The sequence below is a fragment of the Ranitomeya variabilis genome, chromosome 3 (assembly GCF_051348905.1).
Source record: "Ranitomeya variabilis isolate aRanVar5 chromosome 3, aRanVar5.hap1, whole genome shotgun sequence".
Lineage (NCBI taxonomy): Eukaryota > Metazoa > Chordata > Amphibia > Anura > Dendrobatidae > Ranitomeya > Ranitomeya variabilis.
The window spans coordinates 537,069,293-537,089,253 of record NC_135234.1 but is presented as its reverse complement, the minus strand read 5'-3'; the positions used below and the strand labels follow the sequence as shown (position 1 = coordinate 537,089,253).

Below are 19,961 nucleotides of genomic sequence, written 5' to 3'. Positions count from 1 at the left end.
TCCCTACCGTCTTCCCAGTTCGGAATCCCAGATAGAAGCCCCGCTCAGAACTGTAGAATCCCTCCGGCTCCACGGGGTCATCATTCCAGTCCCGAAGGAAGAGAGATTTCTAGGGATGATCTTCAACACCTCACAAGGGTTGACAATCCTACCCCGGGACAAGGTCCTGACTCTGCCAAGAGGTGAGGGTCCTTCACCGGCCAGTCTACCATACAATCTGGTTCTGCATGAGGGTCTTAGGAAGGATGGTGGTGGCAATAGAGGCAGTACCTTTTGCGCAATTCCATCTCCGTCCTCTCCAACACGCACTGTTGGCAGCATGGGACAAGAATCCGTATTCTCTCAACCTCAGGTGCCATCTGTCTCTCCAGGTCAGACATGCTCTTGTATGGTTGTCAACGAGCCCTTCTCTACGACAAGGGAAACCCTTTCCCCCAGCCCATTGGCTGGTAGTCACGACAGACGCCAGTCTTCTCGGCTGGGAAGCAGTGTTTTGTCACCACACAGCCCAGGGACGCTGGTCCTTGCGGGAGTCAACTCTCCCGATCAATCTATTGGAGATTCGGGCGATTCGGCTGGCGCTGCAACATTTTCAGCGTCTTCTAGCCGCCCTGTCCGGATTCAATCGGACAATGCCACAGCGGTGGCGTTCATAAATCATCAAGGCGGTACCCGCAGCAGGGCGGCCATGCACGAGGTAAAACAAGTCCTCGACTGGGTCGAGAAGAACCACTCTGATTTTGGCAGTCCACATCCTGGGCGAGGAAAACTGGGCGGTGGACTTTCTCAGTTGTCAGGGCCTTGCGTCCGGGGAGTGGTCTCTCCATCCCGAGGAGTTTCAGCAGATATGTCATCGCTGGGGATCCCCGGATGTGGACCTGATGGCTTCCGGAATGAATGCCAAAGTATCCAGGTTTGTCGCCCGGTATCGAGATCCACAGGCAATCGCCTTGGACGCTTTAGTTCTACCTTGGAACCAGTTTCGCCTCCCATATCTGTTTCCCCCCCTGGCACTGCTCCCGAAGGTAGTCAGGAAGATCAAGACAGAGGGAGTCCCAGCAATCCTGGTTGCTCCAGATTGGTCTCGTCGGTCATGGTACGCAAACAGTGCAGCTGCTCGCCGAGGTTCCTTGGCGGCTTCCGGAACGCCTAGATCTTCTGTCGCAGGGCCCGATCTACCACAAGAACTCAGGGGCCCTGTGTTTAACGGCCTGGCCATTGAATCATGGATACTGACGCAGGCCGGGTTCTCACAAAAGGTTGCCGCTACCATGATTAGCGCCCGCAAATCCATCTCAGCACGTATTTATCATCACACCTGAAAGGTTTTCCTTTCATGGTGCAGAAAGCGTGTGCTTCCTCCACTACGTTATTCCATCCCTAACATTCTTGCTTTTCTCCAAGCCGGCCTAGATTCGGGGCTTTCTCCAAGTACCCTCAGAAGACAGATTTCATCCTTGTCGGTTCTTTTTCAGCGCAGGATTGCCGTCAATTTACAGGTGAAAACTTTTCTACAGGGAGTCGCTCACATGGTACCGCCTTACAGGGCCCCCCTTGATATCTGGGACCTTAACTTGATCTTAAGTGCCTTGCAGGAAGCTCCTTTTGAGCCTCTTCAGGATGTCTCTTTGACCTACCTTTCCTGGAAATTCGTGTTCTTGGTAGCCATAACTTCCATTAGGCGAATATATCCTTTTCTACGGTTCCATCAGGATAAGGTTGTGCTCAGGCCGGCACCCTCTTTTTTGCCAAAGGTGGTTTCCTCGTTTCACATTAGCGAGGACATTGTCTTGCCTTCTTTTTGCCTGGCACCAATGCATCGTGTGGTAAAAGCTCTCCATACGCTAGACCTAGTGAGAGCACTTAGGACGGGAGGTACATTTCTCGGACGGCACCTTTTCGGCAGATGGATGCGCTGTTTGTCCTTCCTGAGGGTCGCAGGAAGGGACTCGCTGCTTCAAGATCCACCATGGCCAGGTGGATATGTTCGGCTATTCAGGAGGCCTACCGTGTCAAGGGTATGGTCGTTCCGGCCGGAATCAGAGCACACTCCACTCGAGCAGTGAGGGCTTCCTGGGCACTTCGGCGCCAGGCTTCGGCAGAATAAGTTAGCAAGGCAGCAACCTGGTCCAGTTTGCATACCTTTTCCAACCACTATAATGTCCATACGCAGACTTCTGCAGATGCAAGTCTGGGTAGAAGGATTCTTCAGGCAGCGGTAGCGCCCTTATAGCCGGCAGATGCCTGGATGTTATACCGGTGAGTTAATTCCCCACCCAGGGACTGCTTTAGGATATCCCACAGTCCTGTGTCCCCCAATGAGGCGAAGGAGAAATAGGGATTTTTGTGTTACTCACCATAAAACCTTTCCTCCGAGACGCTCATTGGGGGACACAGCTCCCTCCCTGTTTGCCAGTTGGCTCTTTTTTGTTATTTGACTTTATCAGTCGATAGGGTCGTTTCTAGACATGTTGTTACTGTATTAATGCTGACTTTTTCAGTTGTTCTCCTACTGCTTGTTGCACCAAACTGGGTTTGCCTTCGGCCAGTGTCAGGGTGTATACGATGAAGGAGGAGCTAAACCTTTTTTATGTTTACTTAGTGTCAGCCTCCTGGCGGCAGTAGCATACACCCACAGTCCTGTGTCCCCCAATGAGCGTCTCGGAGAAAAGGATTTTACGGTGAGTAACACAAAAATCCCTATACTACTTGTATTTTCTCCATAATCTCTTCAGTCTGTTTAAACTATGTGATGCAGACTGAAGAGACAATGGCGGTAATACTAAGCAGATCTATACTCAACAGGTCATGTGTCATAAATAGTGAGTTCATGATGTACAAATCTCTGCTTCTGGAACTCATTATTTATGACACCTGACCTGGTGACTAGAGAACTGCCTTGTATAACCTTCATTTTCTCTTCATTCTACATAATCTATTTCACACAAACTGAAGAGACAATGGAGGTCATACAAGGCATATCTATACTCACCTGGACAGGTATCAGAAATAGTGAATTCATGAGGCTGGGTTTTCTGCATCATGAAGCCATTATTTCTCACACATGAACTGGTGAGTATAGATCTGCTTTATATTATACCTCCATCGTCTCTACAGACTGCGTCCAATAGATACTGCAGAAGAGATTCAGGATGTAATGACATCAACTGCCTGACCACTAACAACATAAGTGGTTTTTAGAGGAAAGACATAGGAGACTCGGTACAGGTATCAAAACACGTTGTTTATTAACCAAAAATATTAGTAATATTTAAAACATAACTGGTACAGACCCAAACCCAACACCACATTTTACACAATATTATCTTGCCATGCCACACGTCCGATGTCAGAAACAAAATAGGCAGCAAATTGGTCTCGCATGTGGGCAACTTCAACAGTTGACCACAGAGGGTGATGCTGGTAATCTGGCAATGGGTTTGCAACTGGTTCATCCAGTTCAATGTTGGGTCGCTCCTTAGCCATTATGTAATTGTGGAGAACCACACAGGCTTTGACAACTTCATTGACTGTCTCCATTTTTAGATTAATGGCTGTCCCAAGAATGCGCCATTTTGAGACAAGAATCCCAAAGGTACACTCAACTGTTCTTTGGGCCCTGGTCAGTCTGTAGTTATAAATCCTTTTAGTGTGGTTCAAGTCCCGACTGGAATATGGCTTCAGTAGGTTTTCACACATCTGAAAGGCCTCATCCCCACCCATAAGAAATGGCATCGGTGGGCGTTGAGTGTTGGGGAGAGGTCATGGCAGGGGAAAATTAAAATTTCCATTACGTCCATCAGGACAGCACCATGGAGGACGTCCTTCCTTGACCTATAGCGGGACAGGATCATAGAGAGGTTAAAAGGACCCTCCCACCTCCACCCTCCAGTGCTTTTCCTGTCCCTACAGGGACGGACGTATGAGAGGTTGCTCCTAGAGCGAAGATAGCCTGTGGATTCTCTTCCCCCTATCAAGTGGTCCGTGGCTGACACCTAACTGGGTAGAGGTCCCTCAGCTACCAGTGCTGTACCAGATGGACTCAGAGTTTGAGTGTCTCACCTTCCCTTTTCCTGGTCAGACGGACCGTGGCCGACTCCTCTTTGAGAGGTTCCTCAGCCAGCAGTCAGCCTGTGCAATGGGCTTAGGGGGATCGTGCGGCAGGTCCAATCCTTCCCCCTGTCAAGTAGCCCAGGGTGGAAACTCCCCGGTGGAGAGTCCCTCAGCCCCAGAGACCAGTCGAGCGGACGGGCTCCTGGGTAGAGCCGCTTCCTCCCGGTGGGGGGCTCTTGGCTCGGACGCCGACCGGCAAAACACCACTACTCCCGAAAGTTGTGTGGTGGAGAAGTCCATTGTGCTTCTGGTGACGTCAGAAAGGGGCGCCGGCACATAGGATCGGCGTGCGTTCTTCAATGGAACACGGAAGGGGGCACAGGCAGTAATGCAGCATTCCTGACGGGACGCCGCTTCCTTCCACGGTAGGCTCTTGGTGTTACCAGCTCCCCCTGTCTTCTAGCAGGTATGGAGCCAGCACAGGTGAGTGCATGGTTTAATGTTGCATTGATGGCCTGGGCCTCTGGGCTGACTCTAGTCTCATGCCTTTGTGCCAAAGCTGTACCTGGAACCCATTTGCAGCTAGGCCTTGGAACCTCTAGGCTATGTTAGGGCCATATGTCCAGGCTACATCTCATGACTGGACTTCAGTTAGTTGCAGGTCTTGTCTGCACAGAGCCTTATGATTGGGCTTCAGAGTGACTTTTTGGAAGCATGCTTTCCATTTTCTGGTTCAATAAGCAAGTGTTTCACTTTGCAACCTAACTACTCCATCCAGAGGAGGACACAAGGTGTTAATTCAGCACATTGTCTGCATGAAGACTGCCCTCCAGCTGCTGCTCATTAATTAGCCCCTTCGGGTGGAGTCAGTCTGACAAATGAGATGTACTGTTCAGAGTGAAGATTTATCTGGAACTCTGATAGATGGTTCTTTTGCTTAAAAGTGTAAGTCATACTGCTTCTATGCATCAGATTGAGTGCCTCCGTGCATAATACTGCATCATAGTGCCTCTATGCATCATATTGAGTGCCTCCGTGCATAATACTGCATCATAGCGCCTCTATGCATTATATTGAGTGCCTCCGTGCATAATACTGCATCATACTGCTTATGCATCATATTGCGTGCCTCTGTGCATCATACTGCATCATAGTACCTCTATGCATCATATTGAGTGCCTCTGTGAATGATACTGCATCATTGTACCTCTATGCATCATATTGAGTGCCTCTGTGCATGATACTGCATCATAGTGCCTCTATGTATCATATTGAATGCCTCCATGCATCATAGTACCTCTATGCATCATATTGAGTGCCTCTATGCATGATACTGCATCATAGTGCCGCTATGCATCATATTGAGGGCCTCTGTGGCATCATACTGTTTCATATTGCCTTTGTGCATCATATTGCTTCATAGTTCCTATATGCATCATAGCGCTTCATAAGTTGCTTCATGTATCATATTGCATTGTATTGCTTCATGGTTCCTATATGCATCATAGTGCTTCATTGTTCCTATATGCATCATAGTGCTTCATATTGCCTTTGTGCACCATATTGCATCATGGTTCCTTTATGCACCGAGTGCTTCATATTGCCTTTCTGCATCTTATTGCATCATAATGCTTCATGGTTCCTATATGCATCATAGCACTTCATAGTGACTTCATGTATCATATTGCATCATATTGCTTCATGGTTCCTATATGCATCATAGTGCTCATATTGCCTTTATGCATCATATTGCTTCAAGGTTCATATATGCATCATAGTGCTTCATATTGCCTTTGTGCATTATATTATAGCATATTGCTTCATAGCTCCTATATGCATCAGAGGGCTTCATTGTTCGTATATGCACCATAGCACTTCATAGTTACTTCATGCATCATATTGCATCATACTGCTTCATTATTCCTATGTGCATCATATTGAATCAGACTAATAGTGCCTTTGGACATCATATTGCATTATATTGCTTCATAGTTCCTATATGCATCATATTGCATCATAGGGTTTTGGTGCCCTTTGCCTCAGGGGGTATTATTAGTGTGTCAGGCTTGGTGCCTTTTTCGCCTCTGGCTGTGAGCCACTGGGTCAGAACTTCTGTCTGGTGCCTTGTTGTGTGGCCGCACATTGTATCATTGGCCTACCACTTCACATTTTTGTCTTGGGCCTCAACTCTGGATATGGAGTCCTTGTGTTTTGGACCCAGATCCAGCTTCTGCTACTTCATTCTTTACAACAGGGCTTAGTCAAGCAAACAGGCTTGAATTGGCTTACTAAAATCTGCATTTCTTCTGTTTGGAACAGATCTCTCAGGTAGGTTCTACTTTGAGTGCTAAAGGCAAGTCTATTACATAATTAGCTTTAAACGATGACATACGTCATTCTGGTACATCCTATAAAAGGACATACTACTGTCCTGGGAGCAGAAAATCCCACGAGTTGAAAGAAGGGACTCCTTCAGCCTTGGAATGCTTTGCCTTAAGATATTAGGACTATCTACAATTTGCATAGTTTTGGGGGCACCCTCAGGGCACATTTGTTCAGAGCGGCCTATCACGTTCCCTAATCAGTCATTTTTATGTTTGTGTGTGTGTGTGTAGCCCATTCACTATCTCCATCTATCCCCACCCCCTGAAGATGGCTGTGCCATCATTGTAAATAAAACATTGTTGATTCCTACCTGTACTTTGTATCTTCCCTGCCTCATTGTAGAGTGTAAGCTCTCAGGAGCAAGGTGGGTTTATTTTGCTTTAATTATTATATGGTTGTTACTTATGACTGTTGTGTTTGAGACTGTCAAACTGTAAAGCGCTGCGGAATATGTGGACACCATATGGATGGAAGTTTATTATTGTTGTTATTATTAATCCTTCTCAAACTCCACATTCGGCAATCAGATAGACAGACAGATTCTTGTCCCATAAGTCTGTTGCGGTTTGTTTTCCAGGGACATCAGCACTGCCTTTTGTACCTTGTGGTGAAGCAGCAGCACTGTGTCGTGTGGCAGAGGATCCCATACTCGCGGCTCTTACAGCAGTCACGGCTCCTAAGATGAATTAAACTGTATCCAGGGCTCTTACTGTTAAGACCCCATAGTCTCACTGCCTCACAGTAGATAATCTCCCTCCATAATGAGGAAGAAACCTACTTTTTCTCTAGCCATGGAATATGGTTACTCCCACAATGGCAGTCTGGGTGTATAAAGATCCCTGAGAAGATTGCCTCTTGAGATATGTATGTGCGTAATATGCATATATGGACAAATAAGTTGACATACTTATAATGTCTGGACTAATGACTCGTATAAATGCAGTTCCGAATAATTTCAAGTGTCGGAAGATTTTTACTAGCACTACCTCCACCACCACCTTAATTGATTCAGAGTCTGGACACCCTGTGTCTAACATCAAGTAAAACAGGAGTGATGATCCACGTTCTCTTTCAGCGCTTCTAATGAGAAGCCTGACGTTGGTAATGGCAGGAGATATTACCTGCCGGATGGTGTATTCCTTAGTTTCAATAATATATAACCCTTCTTGGGGTTAGACATCTAAGGATTTGGAATAGATGTGATCTCCTGGATGAGTAATGTGCGTACATCCCAATGCTGTGCCATTATCCATGTACTAACTGTTATTGGTTTGATATTCCCGCAGTCCAGGACCTCTGTCCTGCAGGCCTCCTTGTAGTACGATAAGCTGGTCTGTAACCAAGGCTTAACCTGAGCCCAGAAGGACCGATGAAGGAACAGTCCTGTTATAAGCACATGCAGCTTATTATTGGTCGGTACAGTCCTCATTGTGTGGTGGCTGTGACTTTCACCATATTTTGCTGGGCAATAAGGTTCTCTAACCCTATTCTGGGGCTGCGACGTCTATAAGTTTCTATCACGATAAATAACTTGCTGTGGTTCATTATTGGTATTGGAGTACAATGGGTGAATTTCCCTGTCTGTTTCTGATGCTTATTTCATTTACCACATTCATACTGAAATTGGCCATTATAGATGTATACCAGGCACTCACTACGGTGATTTTCTTTGCGGATCTCTTTAGATATCTATGTTTTTTCTGATCTTCCAGATCCCTTATATATTTAGTCTGGCTTTTGCCTCGGATTTTGATTCCTGGGCTTCTGTACCCAGCCTGGGAGAGTTGCTTTGGTATTCTCCATGGTGCTGTCCTGAGGGACGTAATGGAAAAAGGGAAATTAGACTTACCAGTAATTCTATTTCCAGGTAGTCCCTCAGGACAGCACCCATAGTTCCCTCCCTTATGTTTCTGTTTTTAGGATTGTTCGGGATTAATCTACCGGCAGATCGTTCGTCCTTCGGGTCACCATGGCTCGAAATTAAGATGAAGCAGTTTAATGGTTATTACAGACATGTTTGTAAGGGCACGTTTAGACCATTTATTTCCATCCTTCGGTGGTGCTTTGAAAGAACACTGGAGGGTGGAGGTGGGAGGGTCCTTTTAACCTCTCTATGATCCTGTCCCGTTATAGGTCAAGGAAGGACGTCCTCCATGGTGCTGTCCTGAGGGACTACCTGGAAATGGAATTACCGGTAAGTCTAATTTCCCTTTTTTTGCCATACAAACGTCGGCCCATATCAGAGTTCTTGAAAGTCTGGGAGTCATTGCCACTGCCAAAAGCTCCAATGTCCACGGCATTAAAGCGACAGTCCGCATCTGTTATTACCATGAGCACTACAGAAAAATATTTATTGTAGTTAAAGTACTCCGATCCAGATCTGGCAGGTTTCATAATCCGTATGTGCTTTCCATCCACCACTCCCAAACAGTTGGGGAAATTACACACTCTCCAGAATTTGTCGGCAATGTCCATCCACATGTCCGCTGCGGGTAGGGGGATAAATTCATCCAAGAGAACGTTCCACAAAGCCTGGCAGGTGTCCGCAACTATTCCAGACAAGGTGGAAATTTCAAGCCGGTAATGAAAGTGGAGCGATGAAAAGCTCTCTCCATTAGCCAGGAATTTGAAAGAAAAAAAAAATTACGAACAATTCTATTTATGGTGGGGTTTTGCTAAACACATAAAGGAAAATACAAATAATACATGGCAGAACAATTATAATTATGACAGGCATTTGTTTAGAATTATTACGTACCTTAGTGTGACCAGGAGACGTTCCTCTGCATGAATCGCTCTATTGAGCTGTGTGTGCTGTCTCCGGATGGCTCCTTGGACACGACCAAGTAAATCATGAAAAGTCTCTTGAGACATCCTGGTATATTCCGGGAATTTTTTCGGGTTGGCATTAAGCTCGCCATATAGCATGTGGTAGGCTCCACGGCTCTCCCGGAGTTCAATAATGAGGTGTCTCCAAAAACGCCGACGCCGTGTCCTTCTGTCTTTCTCGATTTCTTTGTTGCTCCCAAGCAAATGCATAGGCAAGAAACAGCTTGATACTTAAATCCAGGTTGAAATAAAAGCTCTTGATGTGAAGATCCATCATGACACAGGATAAAGTAGCAAACTGTGAAGATTTCAGCTGATTTCTGTATAAAGAAATCCCATAATACACGCCCACTGTAGTTCCATTGGCGGTGTCTGTTTATCGAGATTTTTCTCCCGTTATATTTTCCACCATGCGCACAGAAAAAGCAAACTCATGCAAAATGCATGAAAAAGCATGTAAACGTTGCGTTTTTTTAATGCATGCATTACCTTATGCGTCTAAAAAACGTTGCGTTTGCACGCGGTTTATCGTACATTTCAGGTTGCGGAATAAACGCTAGGGATTCTACCGCAAATGTGAAACTAGCCTTAGGGTACTGCAAAACAGCAGCGTGCAGATCTGCCACCTACAGGCTGAGCTGCTGGAGTTGCCCTGTCAGAGCAGTGGTAGGATCCATAATGGATAAAAAAAATGGTTTCGGTCAGAGCTAATGTCAAGACTAATTGTTCCTGGCGCTAGGGGTGCACTAGCTCGTCCTGCTCCCCGTATTACGTCTGATGTTGAAGACGCCAGGGCCACGTACCTTTCCTTAGCTCCTGAATCCGCCCTCAGTCTGCACCTTTCCCCCACCAAAGGATGAGTGGAGTAGTGTACCATAATACACCATCCAGACTGATAAGGTGGTACGAACAGGGGTAATGAAAAATACCAAACATACAAATATACTAACGCATACAACAGAAGAATACATCGAGGAGTGGAGGATGGTACTAGAGTAGGAGAAGAAAGGGAATTATCATACACTAAAAACCTAGCAACAGTCACAGATAAATCCACCCTACCCTTCTCCAATAATAACCAACAACAACCTCCAGCATAAGGTAACTCTGACAATGAGTGCTAGCCATGACCCAGATTAGACAGGAGATGGGAGTGGCTAACAGTGCACAGCTGAGAGCCTTAATGCTCCAGTAGCTCTCAACTGAGCAGTTTAACCCCTGCGCTGCTAAAAGAAATTTACACCGTTTAATATGAAGGTGAAGTGTTTCTAATCAGTGCAGGAGTAGGAGAAATTAGACACCGCAGTCTTCTGGTGTAACTATGGTGTAATGATTAGTATACTGTGTGTGACTATGGTGTAATGATTACTGCACTTTGTGTGTGACTAGTGATGTTTTTGTTGCACTGTACTGTCATTTTCTTGAAATTACATTAGTTATGTCAGGTTTTCTGACCTAATACCAGGTAGGGTTTATAGCACATTTTTGGTTAATGATTAAACATGATTTGATTCCCTAAATGGCACACTCTCCCTTTACCTTACCCTTAAGATTGCAGTGTGGTGGCATTGTGGTTGTGTGGGTTTCCTCCCACACGTCAAAGACCTACTGATAGGGAATTCTACTGTGAGCCCCAATGGGGACAGAGGTAATAATGTCTGAAAAGTGCTGTGAAATGTGATGGCGCTAGATAAGGAAAATAAAAGGATGGTGGATAACTTGTTGATCGCTAGAGGTCCACGAGCTGGGACCATAGCTATCCCAAGGTACCAAGGGCAAGGCCCTGCAGAGACCTGTCTTGAATGGAGTGGAGATGTGCATTCTTGACCTCTGCTCCATTCACTATCTGTGGGACTGATGCAGAATTGAGAGTTCAGCTATTTCTGTTAACGGTATCGCTGGGGGTCTATACATTTGGACCTCCAGCGATCAGCATGGATTCTATGGATCGGGGGTAATTAGCTATGTTTGGATTAACTCTTTAGACTGCATTCTCACATCTGCGGTGAGTACAAGTATGGGCCATGATGCTTGGACGTGTCGAGGGTCTCCTGTCTCCAAAGCCTCATGTATGCTTATTGAGGCTGCTGAGTTCGGGTCAGGAGACCCCTTGCCAGGTCCATTAATCATGGTCTGTGAAATAAATGCAGCCTTAAAGTGTATGACTGACGCGTCCTAGGTTGGTATGCATCAGTACGCAGTAGGATCACATTGTACAGTACAACCTGTCTGTCCCTTTTTACAGTGATATATTGGGTGTCATTTTGTATTAGGGGAACGTTATACTGTTGGGTTGCAATCATGTTAATATTAATTATTTAGTACATACTGATGAATGTTTGTGTTTTCAGGAGAAGATTACCATACCGTTTGGTGATAAATACCTAGATGCAATACTTTCTCTACCTAGAGACTGCAGTGGTGTTAGATATGGCGTTATACTGACACATGGCGCCGGAGGGGACATGAATTTCTCACATCTGGTGTCTTTGGCAAGTTCCCTCGCTTCCCACGGATTGCTGTGTCTGAGATTTACCTGTAAAGGACTTAATTTGGTGTACAGAACAAAAGCTTACAATGCAGTGTTGGTATGTACATAAATATCAGGTTTTCTTATTTGACATATGGCATATTTACAGTACAGGACACAAAGTATGTGCTCAGATGTCCATTCACTTTGTACATAGGTGCACTGGCTATGTTTTCTAACTTAAGTGGGTTGTCTGGGACATTTCTAATGATGGCCTATCTTTATGATAGGTAATCAATATCTGATTGCTGGGGGGTGCGAATCTTGGCATCCCCACCGATCAGCTGTTCCCAGGGCCAACCAGATGTACTGAGTTGTGGAGCTGCACACCACATCTCCGTCAACAGTATATTGGCCGCAGCCGGGTACTGCAAATCCACCCCCTCTTCAAATCAAAAGTGGGCTAATGTGCAGTACCTGGCTACAGCCACTATGCAGTTGATTGAGCTGTGCAGCTCCCTAGCTCAGTACATCTGGCTTCCACTGGCAATAGGAACAGCTGACCGGTGGGGCTGTGGGGTGCCGATAGTGATGAGCTATCCTAAAGAGAAGTGTGCCCTGAGAACCACTAAAAAATTATAGCCCCATTGTAGTGAATACACACAATAAGTGTGAGCTTTGAAGTGCTTACCTGACAATGTGTTTGAATGTCTAGGAACATGCAAACTGGCAGGACAAAATTTCACAGATAAAAAAGATCAAACCCCGGCATACTCCAAAAAAGGTTAAGAGAGAACTTGTTGCTTTCAAAATTGTAATTAATTTATCTTGTACAAAAAAAGTAGTTTCCCCCACAACGTTTCGGCTCAGGCATGAGTCTTCATCAGGAAGACAATCGTTTGTTGATCCTGAATTTTCGTATTATCCTATAGATATTGTCAGGAATGGTCTTTTTACCAATTTCCTAGGAATGCCTCCACATAGAAGCGGTCACCAACAAGGACACAGGGCGGGAGTCACATGCCTGCTGCAGCCTTCCACATGATACAAAGGCTATGTCCACCTTAATACACATGCATTCCTAGGAAATTGGTAAAAAGACCATTCCTGACAGTATAGCATAATCCGAAAATTTAGGATTATGTACCTTTTTTGTGTTTTGTACTTTGTTGGACCTTTGGTTTACAAACATTGCTGCAAGTGTGAATGAGGCCTGAGTGAAGGGGAACGGTAAATGCATAGCTAGGCAGATTTGCCATCTAGACATCAAAATCTGTAAGAACTTCCAAGTGATGGTCAAGATTTGTAGTCACGCAACGCGCTTGGGCATTGTGGCAGTGACATAGTGACACAGTCCATATAAAAAAAAGCGTGGGGCTTTATTTTCAGCCAAAAAGTTAATAAACAGTAAAGAAACCAAAAGCAACAAAGACTTGCCCAGTTAAGCATTAACTAACATACCATACCGCTGACTCACGCTACCGGCTCTCCAGCAACATGGCATTTAGCACATGTAACCGCTGTGAATTTCCTCCTCAGGAACACATCATGTCAGTGCAGAGGCTGTGACACAATTAAGCTTTTCCTTCAGCCTTTTCTGTGTCCGTAATTAGACTACCTCTCTCAATTGAGCTGGCTAAGCCTCAGCAAAACTCGTACTGAAGCGGGAGTGGGAGTGATGAGTCCCACCACTAAATCCTCCTCATCGCTCCAATAAAACCCGGCCCAGAACTATCATAAATAAAATTACTCAGCGCCTAAGCTGCTGCACCAACCAGTAGTACCCGGTTTTAATATCTCGCATAGCTTAACCTTCTGGGAGAGATATACACTCTGTCCAGTATCTTTCCATTCTGCCAACACACTGCTTTATTCTGAAATAACTTTTCTGTTCACTCATTCTAGGCCTACGTAAAGTCTAATGAAGAATATAGAGTTGCTGGTGCCTTTCTTGCAGGTGAGTTCTGTTACTAGAAGTCTTTTTATACTGAAGCCTGGGCTGTGGAGTCAGAGTTGTGAAGTTGGTGTTGATTTTGGTGGAGTTGGAGTCGGTATAAAATGGACCCGACTCCTAATATATATATAATAAATTGGATACAGTAGTACAATGCAGAATGTGGTGTAATTTTTTTCTTAAGAATTTGGGAAAGTAATGAAATGTCCTATAAATGTCTGTTCTATTTCCGATCTAAGGATCTAGGCTGTTAGTTGAGATGAATTTGCACTCTATGTACATGCTTAGTAGTGGGCCAGTGCTGAGGAGTCGGAATTTTGTCTTAGGCCGGCTTCACACTAGAGAGAAATACGGATGAGGGAGAGGCGCAAAAACAATGCATTGCACACGGACCAATGTTTCTCTATGGGGCAGCTTCCATCAGCTGTATATTTCTCGACTGTATTTTACGGGCTGAGAATATTGCAGCATGCTGCGATTGTCAACGTATTCCTCCAAAAATATGCCAATGAAAGTCTATGGGGGTGAGAAAAATACAGATTACACACGGACCACACGCCTGCCGTGCGAGAAATACGCACCGGTGTCCTATAGAAAAGCCGGTAATTCAGTGCGGTGTACAGTAAAATCACACTGACAGGTTAGAATAGAATAGATAAAATAAATGTCTACACAAAGAATAGGTATATAAAAAAAAAAATATATATATATATATATATATATATATATATATATATATATATATATATATATATATATATATATATATATATATATATACACTGTATATATATACTGTGTGTGTGTGTGTGTGTGTGTATATATATATATATATATATATATATATATATATATATATATATATATGTATATATATATATATATATATATATTTTTTTTTATATTGTATACAGGGCTAGATAGCATAAAAGCCGGTGATTCAATTGCCGGCTTTTGGTAACTCCTTACCAAACCCGACATGATATGAGACATGGTTTACATAAAGTAAACCATTTCATATCCATTAGATTTTTACACATTCCTCACTAATAATGTTAGTAGTGTGTGTGTGTGCAAAATTTTGGAGCTCTATGTGTTAAAATAAAGGGTTGAATCACGGAAAAACCTGGCGTGGGCTCCCACGCAGTGGGCTCCCGTGCAATTTTCTCCACCAGAGTGGGAAAGCCAGTGACTGAAGGCAGATATTAATAGCCTAGAGAGGGACCAGTTATTGCCCCCCCCCCCCCCCCCCGGCAGTTATTGCCCCCAGCCACCCCAGAAAAGGCACATCTGTAAGATGCGCCTATTCTGGCACTTAGCCACTCTCTTCCCACTCCCGAGTAGCGGTGGGATATGGGGTAGTAAGGGGTTAATGTTACCTTGCTAATATAAGGTGACATTAAGCTTCGTTAATAATGGAGAGATGTCAATAAGACACCTATCCATTATTAATCCAATATTAGTAAAGGGTTAATAATACACACACATTAAGAATAAAGAATTTTAATGAAATAAATACATGGGGTTTTATTATCTTTATTGTTTTATTGTACGCTCAATACAACTAAAGACCCTCATTCTCCTGAAAAAAAAGTAAAATAAAAAAGCAACAATATCCCATACCTGTCCGCCGTACAGTCATGTCCCACGATGTAAATCCATCTGAAGGGGTTAAATACAGTTGCAACCAGGAGCCTACTAATGCAGCCTCTCCCGGCTGTAAGAGACTGGGGAATGAATGAAATGAAGGTAACGTAGCTTTGGGGACTTGCAGTGCCGTCACCAAAGCTGCGCCCCCTGGTGGCATAAACTCATTTGAACTGTAGCGTGGGAATTTTTCAGAATATTTTCTCATGCTACAGTTCAAATGAGCTTATGCCACCAGGGGGCGCAGTTTCGGTGACGGCACTGCAAGTCCCCGAAGCTACGTTACCTTCATTTCATTCATTCCCCAGTCTCTTACAGCCGGGAGCGGCTGCATTAGCAGGCTCCTAGTTGTAACTGTATTTAACCCCTTCAGATGGATTTACATCGTGGAACATGACTGTACAGCAGACAGGTATGGGATATTGTTGCTTTTTTATTTTACTTTTTTTACAGGAGAACGAGGGTCTTCAGTTGGATTGAGCGTACAATAAAGATAATAAAACCCCATATGTTTATTTCATTAAAATACTTTATTCTTAATGTGTGTGTGTGTATTAACCCAGAATAGGCGCAATAGGGGTAATAGCCATGGTCCCTCTGTAGGCTATTAATATCTGCCCTCAGTCACTGGCTTTCCCACTCTTGCGGAGAAAATTGCGCGGGAGCCCACGCCATTTTTTTCCGTGATTTAACCCTTTATTTTAACACCTAGACCTCCCAAATTTTGCACACACACACTACTAACATTATTAGGCTACGTTCACATTTGCGTTGTTGTGTGTTGCGTCGGTGACACAACGCATGCAAAACGCATTGTTTTGTGACGCATGCGTCCTTTTTTTGCATGATTTTAGACGCAAAAAAAATGCAACTTGCTGCGTCCTCTGCGCCCTGACGCGTGCGCCCAAAAAGACGCATGCGTCACAAAACGCAACACAACGCATGTCCATGCGCCCCCATGTTAAATATAGGGGCGCATGATGCATGCGGCGACGCTGCAGCGCCCGACGCTGCAGCGCACAACGCAAATGTGAACGTAGCCTTAGTGAGGAATATGTAAAAATCTAACTGATATCAAATGGTTTACTGTATGTAAACCATGTCTCATATCCTGTCGGGTTTGGTAAGGAGTTAGCAAAAGCCGGCAATTGAAATACTGGCTTTTATGCTACCTAGCTCTGTCGCCGTATGGATGCCATATGGATGACACACGGATACTTTTTGGAGAAAAAAATTGCATCCTCGCATTGAATACGGATCACTGCTCAGGAATTTTTCTGCGTATCTCGGCCGTAAAAAACAGACCGTATTTTTATACGTTAGGTCTTACCCCGGCCTTACCGTCTCTACAGCCCTGACTCAAGCACTGCTGCCTTTAGTTCGACGTTAAAAAAAAAAAATGAGAGCTTTAGTAAAGTTTCTGACTGGCTGACAGGTCTCAGAGGTCAGAGGGGGCTGCACATGGGCTAATTTAGCATAATCGGCATGCCTAATTAGAGTTGAGCATAAAAATTCACCGGCCACGTTGGTACTCCATGGCAGCCGGGCCATTGCAATGCAAACTTCTGCGGCCACACTCTGCACGCCTCTATTGATTACTATGTATTACGACGTTATTACACCATGTGATGCCTATTGTGGTTTTTAGTTGGTGCTTTTTTTTCTGTATCTTTATGCCTTTTTCTCTGATCTTTGGTTGCTAAAAGGAAGTATAGTATATGAGTATAGCAGCCAAAAGTAAACTGCCTGAGCATAGAAAGCTATCGTACTAAAATTTGAAGTGTAGAACGCTATATTATTGCTCTTAAACAGGACGGTCAATGAGCTCTCGTGCTGCCACCTCTCTAATGAGAACTGCTAGTGAACAAGATGACAGCTTCATCCAAGGGCTAATCTGTCTGTCATATCCCCTGCACCCTCCCAAGGCAAAAAGCAAGCTACGAGATGAAGATCTATTACTGATAACAAAACCTGCCTTGTTCATCTCTGGCTCAGCAGATGAGATGTGTGACAAGGTAAGACTGAAGTAAGAAGTGGTGATTTTTCAGTTCTCCTATCTCTTGAAGATGTCTTTTATTGTTAGAACTTTGTGTATATAAAGCAATGGTCATTAAAACGTCTGTCTTGACCTTAAGGGTAGGCACACATGTTCGGTAATTGGCAGCGCTTTGGACGCAGCACATGTCCGCTATGTCCAAAGCGCTGCCGTCTATTGAACGCAGGTGAATTCATATGTGTTAATAGAACTGTGCAGATTCACCGTGTCCAATACATTGTATGGGTGATATTTATCTTGTGCAGGCTCGCGTCTCCGCAAGATAAATGCATGCTGCACTCTGGAAAGATGCGCCGCATTGTCCGTCTCCGCAGTGAAGCCACAGGCGTCTCTGGATGCATAATGGGCATGGGAATTCTTGAAATCCCATCCACTATGCTGTAACATCTGGACTCTGCGGGGTGGACGCTGCACAAGTACACAGCGTCCAACCCACAGCGCTTACTGACCGAGTGCACATACCCTAAATGTACCTGTTGTGATCATTTAGATCTACTATAGACTTATGCAAATCAAATCAATGAAACTATATCTGTTGATGTTCAGAAACCTTAGTCTCCTAAAAAAGACTATGACAAGGCCGTGTTCTCACATAGCATAGACTATGGGCCCTATACGCCAAGGTGTTTTCGCCAGTTTTCTCACGTAAAACACCTGGAAATAGTGCAAATTTTTTGTGCTAGCTGAAGTCTGTGAGAAAAATCACAGAGGCCTTAAGTGGCACTCTTTATTGACGCATGGCCTCAGTGGAAAAATAGCAAATGTCCGTGTTCATACATGGCCCCTGAAGTTGGATTGATTGAGCAGTAATCGGACCTGCTAAACAGCTGCCTTTCCTGGAAAACTCATTTACTCTAGTGCTCGTCTGGGACTTCAAACATGTTCCTAGAAAAGGCAGTTGTTCATGGAACATCTACTTTTAGGACTGTTCGTTTTTATTGTACTGTATATAAATGTTTGTGCATATTAATATGTGACTTCCATCGCGATTACATGTTGTTGCGTGGGAAGATGAAACTGGGCATTATGACAAAGCCATTTTGTCACTTTAATTTTTGCTTCCATGCTTTAGACGTTGATGACAAATTTAGTGAGGAAAATCAAAGCTCCTGTAAAGATCCACTGGGTTGAAAATGCAAATCATGGCCTGACAGCGAAGGGGAAAACATTGGAAGACGTGTTATCAGAAGTGAATGAACAGACTTTAGTGTGGATTCAGCAAACATTGAAATCAGAAATGGCTTGATCGCGATGAACAGTCCTACCAACATCCGCAGCACTGTGGGGCGTATGTGCTCTCCTCGGCTGATAGAACTGGTAATCTTTCAGCTCAGGGATTTGGGTAGTTAGTTGGGATTATCTCAGAATGATGTTGGGGCTGTTCTAATATATGTGTGATGTCACATCTTCATTTACAGTGGCGTCACGTATCTTAAAAGAAACATGGAATCCGAAAATTACATTGTTTAAATCATATTTCTCATTTAAATGCATTTTTTTTTAAATGTTGGCAATTTTTTTATAGCACAATCTGTATTAAAATTAATTAAATTTTTCACACTGGCCACTGGTTTTTTTTTAGACTCTGTCTTCTAGGAAATCCACATACCGTATATATTATCCACAGTGAACAGACTCTGACCCCATCTTTTGTATTGAAGCATTTAATAAAGGTCATTGTGATGTGAGGAGCAGGGTCAGGTGTGACATCACCTGTTGTGATCGGTGGTTCCTGTGTGTGTGTGTATAGTGGAGTTTTCTGTCATTGTAAGCCTGCCTCTGCTGAAAATCTTTTTAAAAGAACAATAAATATTATGTCTAAAAAAAGCCCTAGTGTCTATTGTGAAAATTATAAGATTATTCATTTTGCTTTTTAATAGTGATATTAAAAATTGGCAAAAATACCTGAAACACAAACAATGATTTAAATAATATGGCATTTCCTGATGACACATTTCATCTAAAGCTTTGACTTCTGTCTTTTGGACACAGTGCTGCCAACCCCCACCCAGAACGACAGGTATCCTAAAATGACACTATCTATGGCTGCAGATACTCTTGCAGTCCTTGTTGGCAGAAACAAATGACCGTTCCGTATAGAGTTCTCTTTTTTCCTATTTTGTTTATATGTTAATATTAGAAAGTTGAATTCACATTTCCTAAAAAATGTCTTTACATTGTGGTTTTTCAATACTGTTACATTTTTTCTGGTCCATAAATGATTTAGAGGTTAACCATTTTAATGCCAAGAGCTATTGTAATACATCACGACTAAACGATTGCTGTGTCTAAAAATAAAGATGCACAACAGTTTCTGGTCTGAGGGACGCAATGTGAGACTGATCCAATCCCAAATGTAAAAAAGTTTTACCTTCTGAGACATTTATTGCATAGTGAATATACCAGTGCTTCTCACTAAATTAGAATATCATAAAAAAAGTTAATTTATTTCAGTTCTTCAATGCAACAAAAAATGAAACTCATATATAGAGTAATTACAAAAGAGTGATCTATTTCTTTTTTATTATTTTTAATTTTTTTTTTATCAAGTAAATTTTTATTAATTT

General features: G+C 43.7%; 1 protein-coding gene across 2 annotated transcripts in view; it reads left to right on the top strand.

Annotated features, from left to right (window-relative positions):
- TEX30 (testis expressed 30) overlaps positions 1-18,950 on the top strand; it is a 41,879-nt gene extending 22,929 nt beyond the window's left edge. The window contains exons 2-5 of one of the 2 annotated variants that reach the window (XM_077297044.1): positions 11,619-11,855; positions 13,643-13,694; positions 17,151-17,353; positions 18,467-18,950. In XM_077297044.1, the coding sequence (XP_077153159.1) occupies positions 11,619-11,855; positions 13,643-13,694; positions 17,151-17,353; positions 18,467-18,640 (666 nt within the window). In that variant the 3' untranslated portion in view covers positions 18,641-18,950. The remainder of the gene's footprint in view (positions 1-11,618; positions 11,856-13,642; positions 13,695-17,150; positions 17,354-18,466) is intronic. The other variant, XM_077297045.1, reaches the window with a different exon arrangement.
- The last annotated feature ends 1,011 nt before the right edge of the window (positions 18,951-19,961 follow it).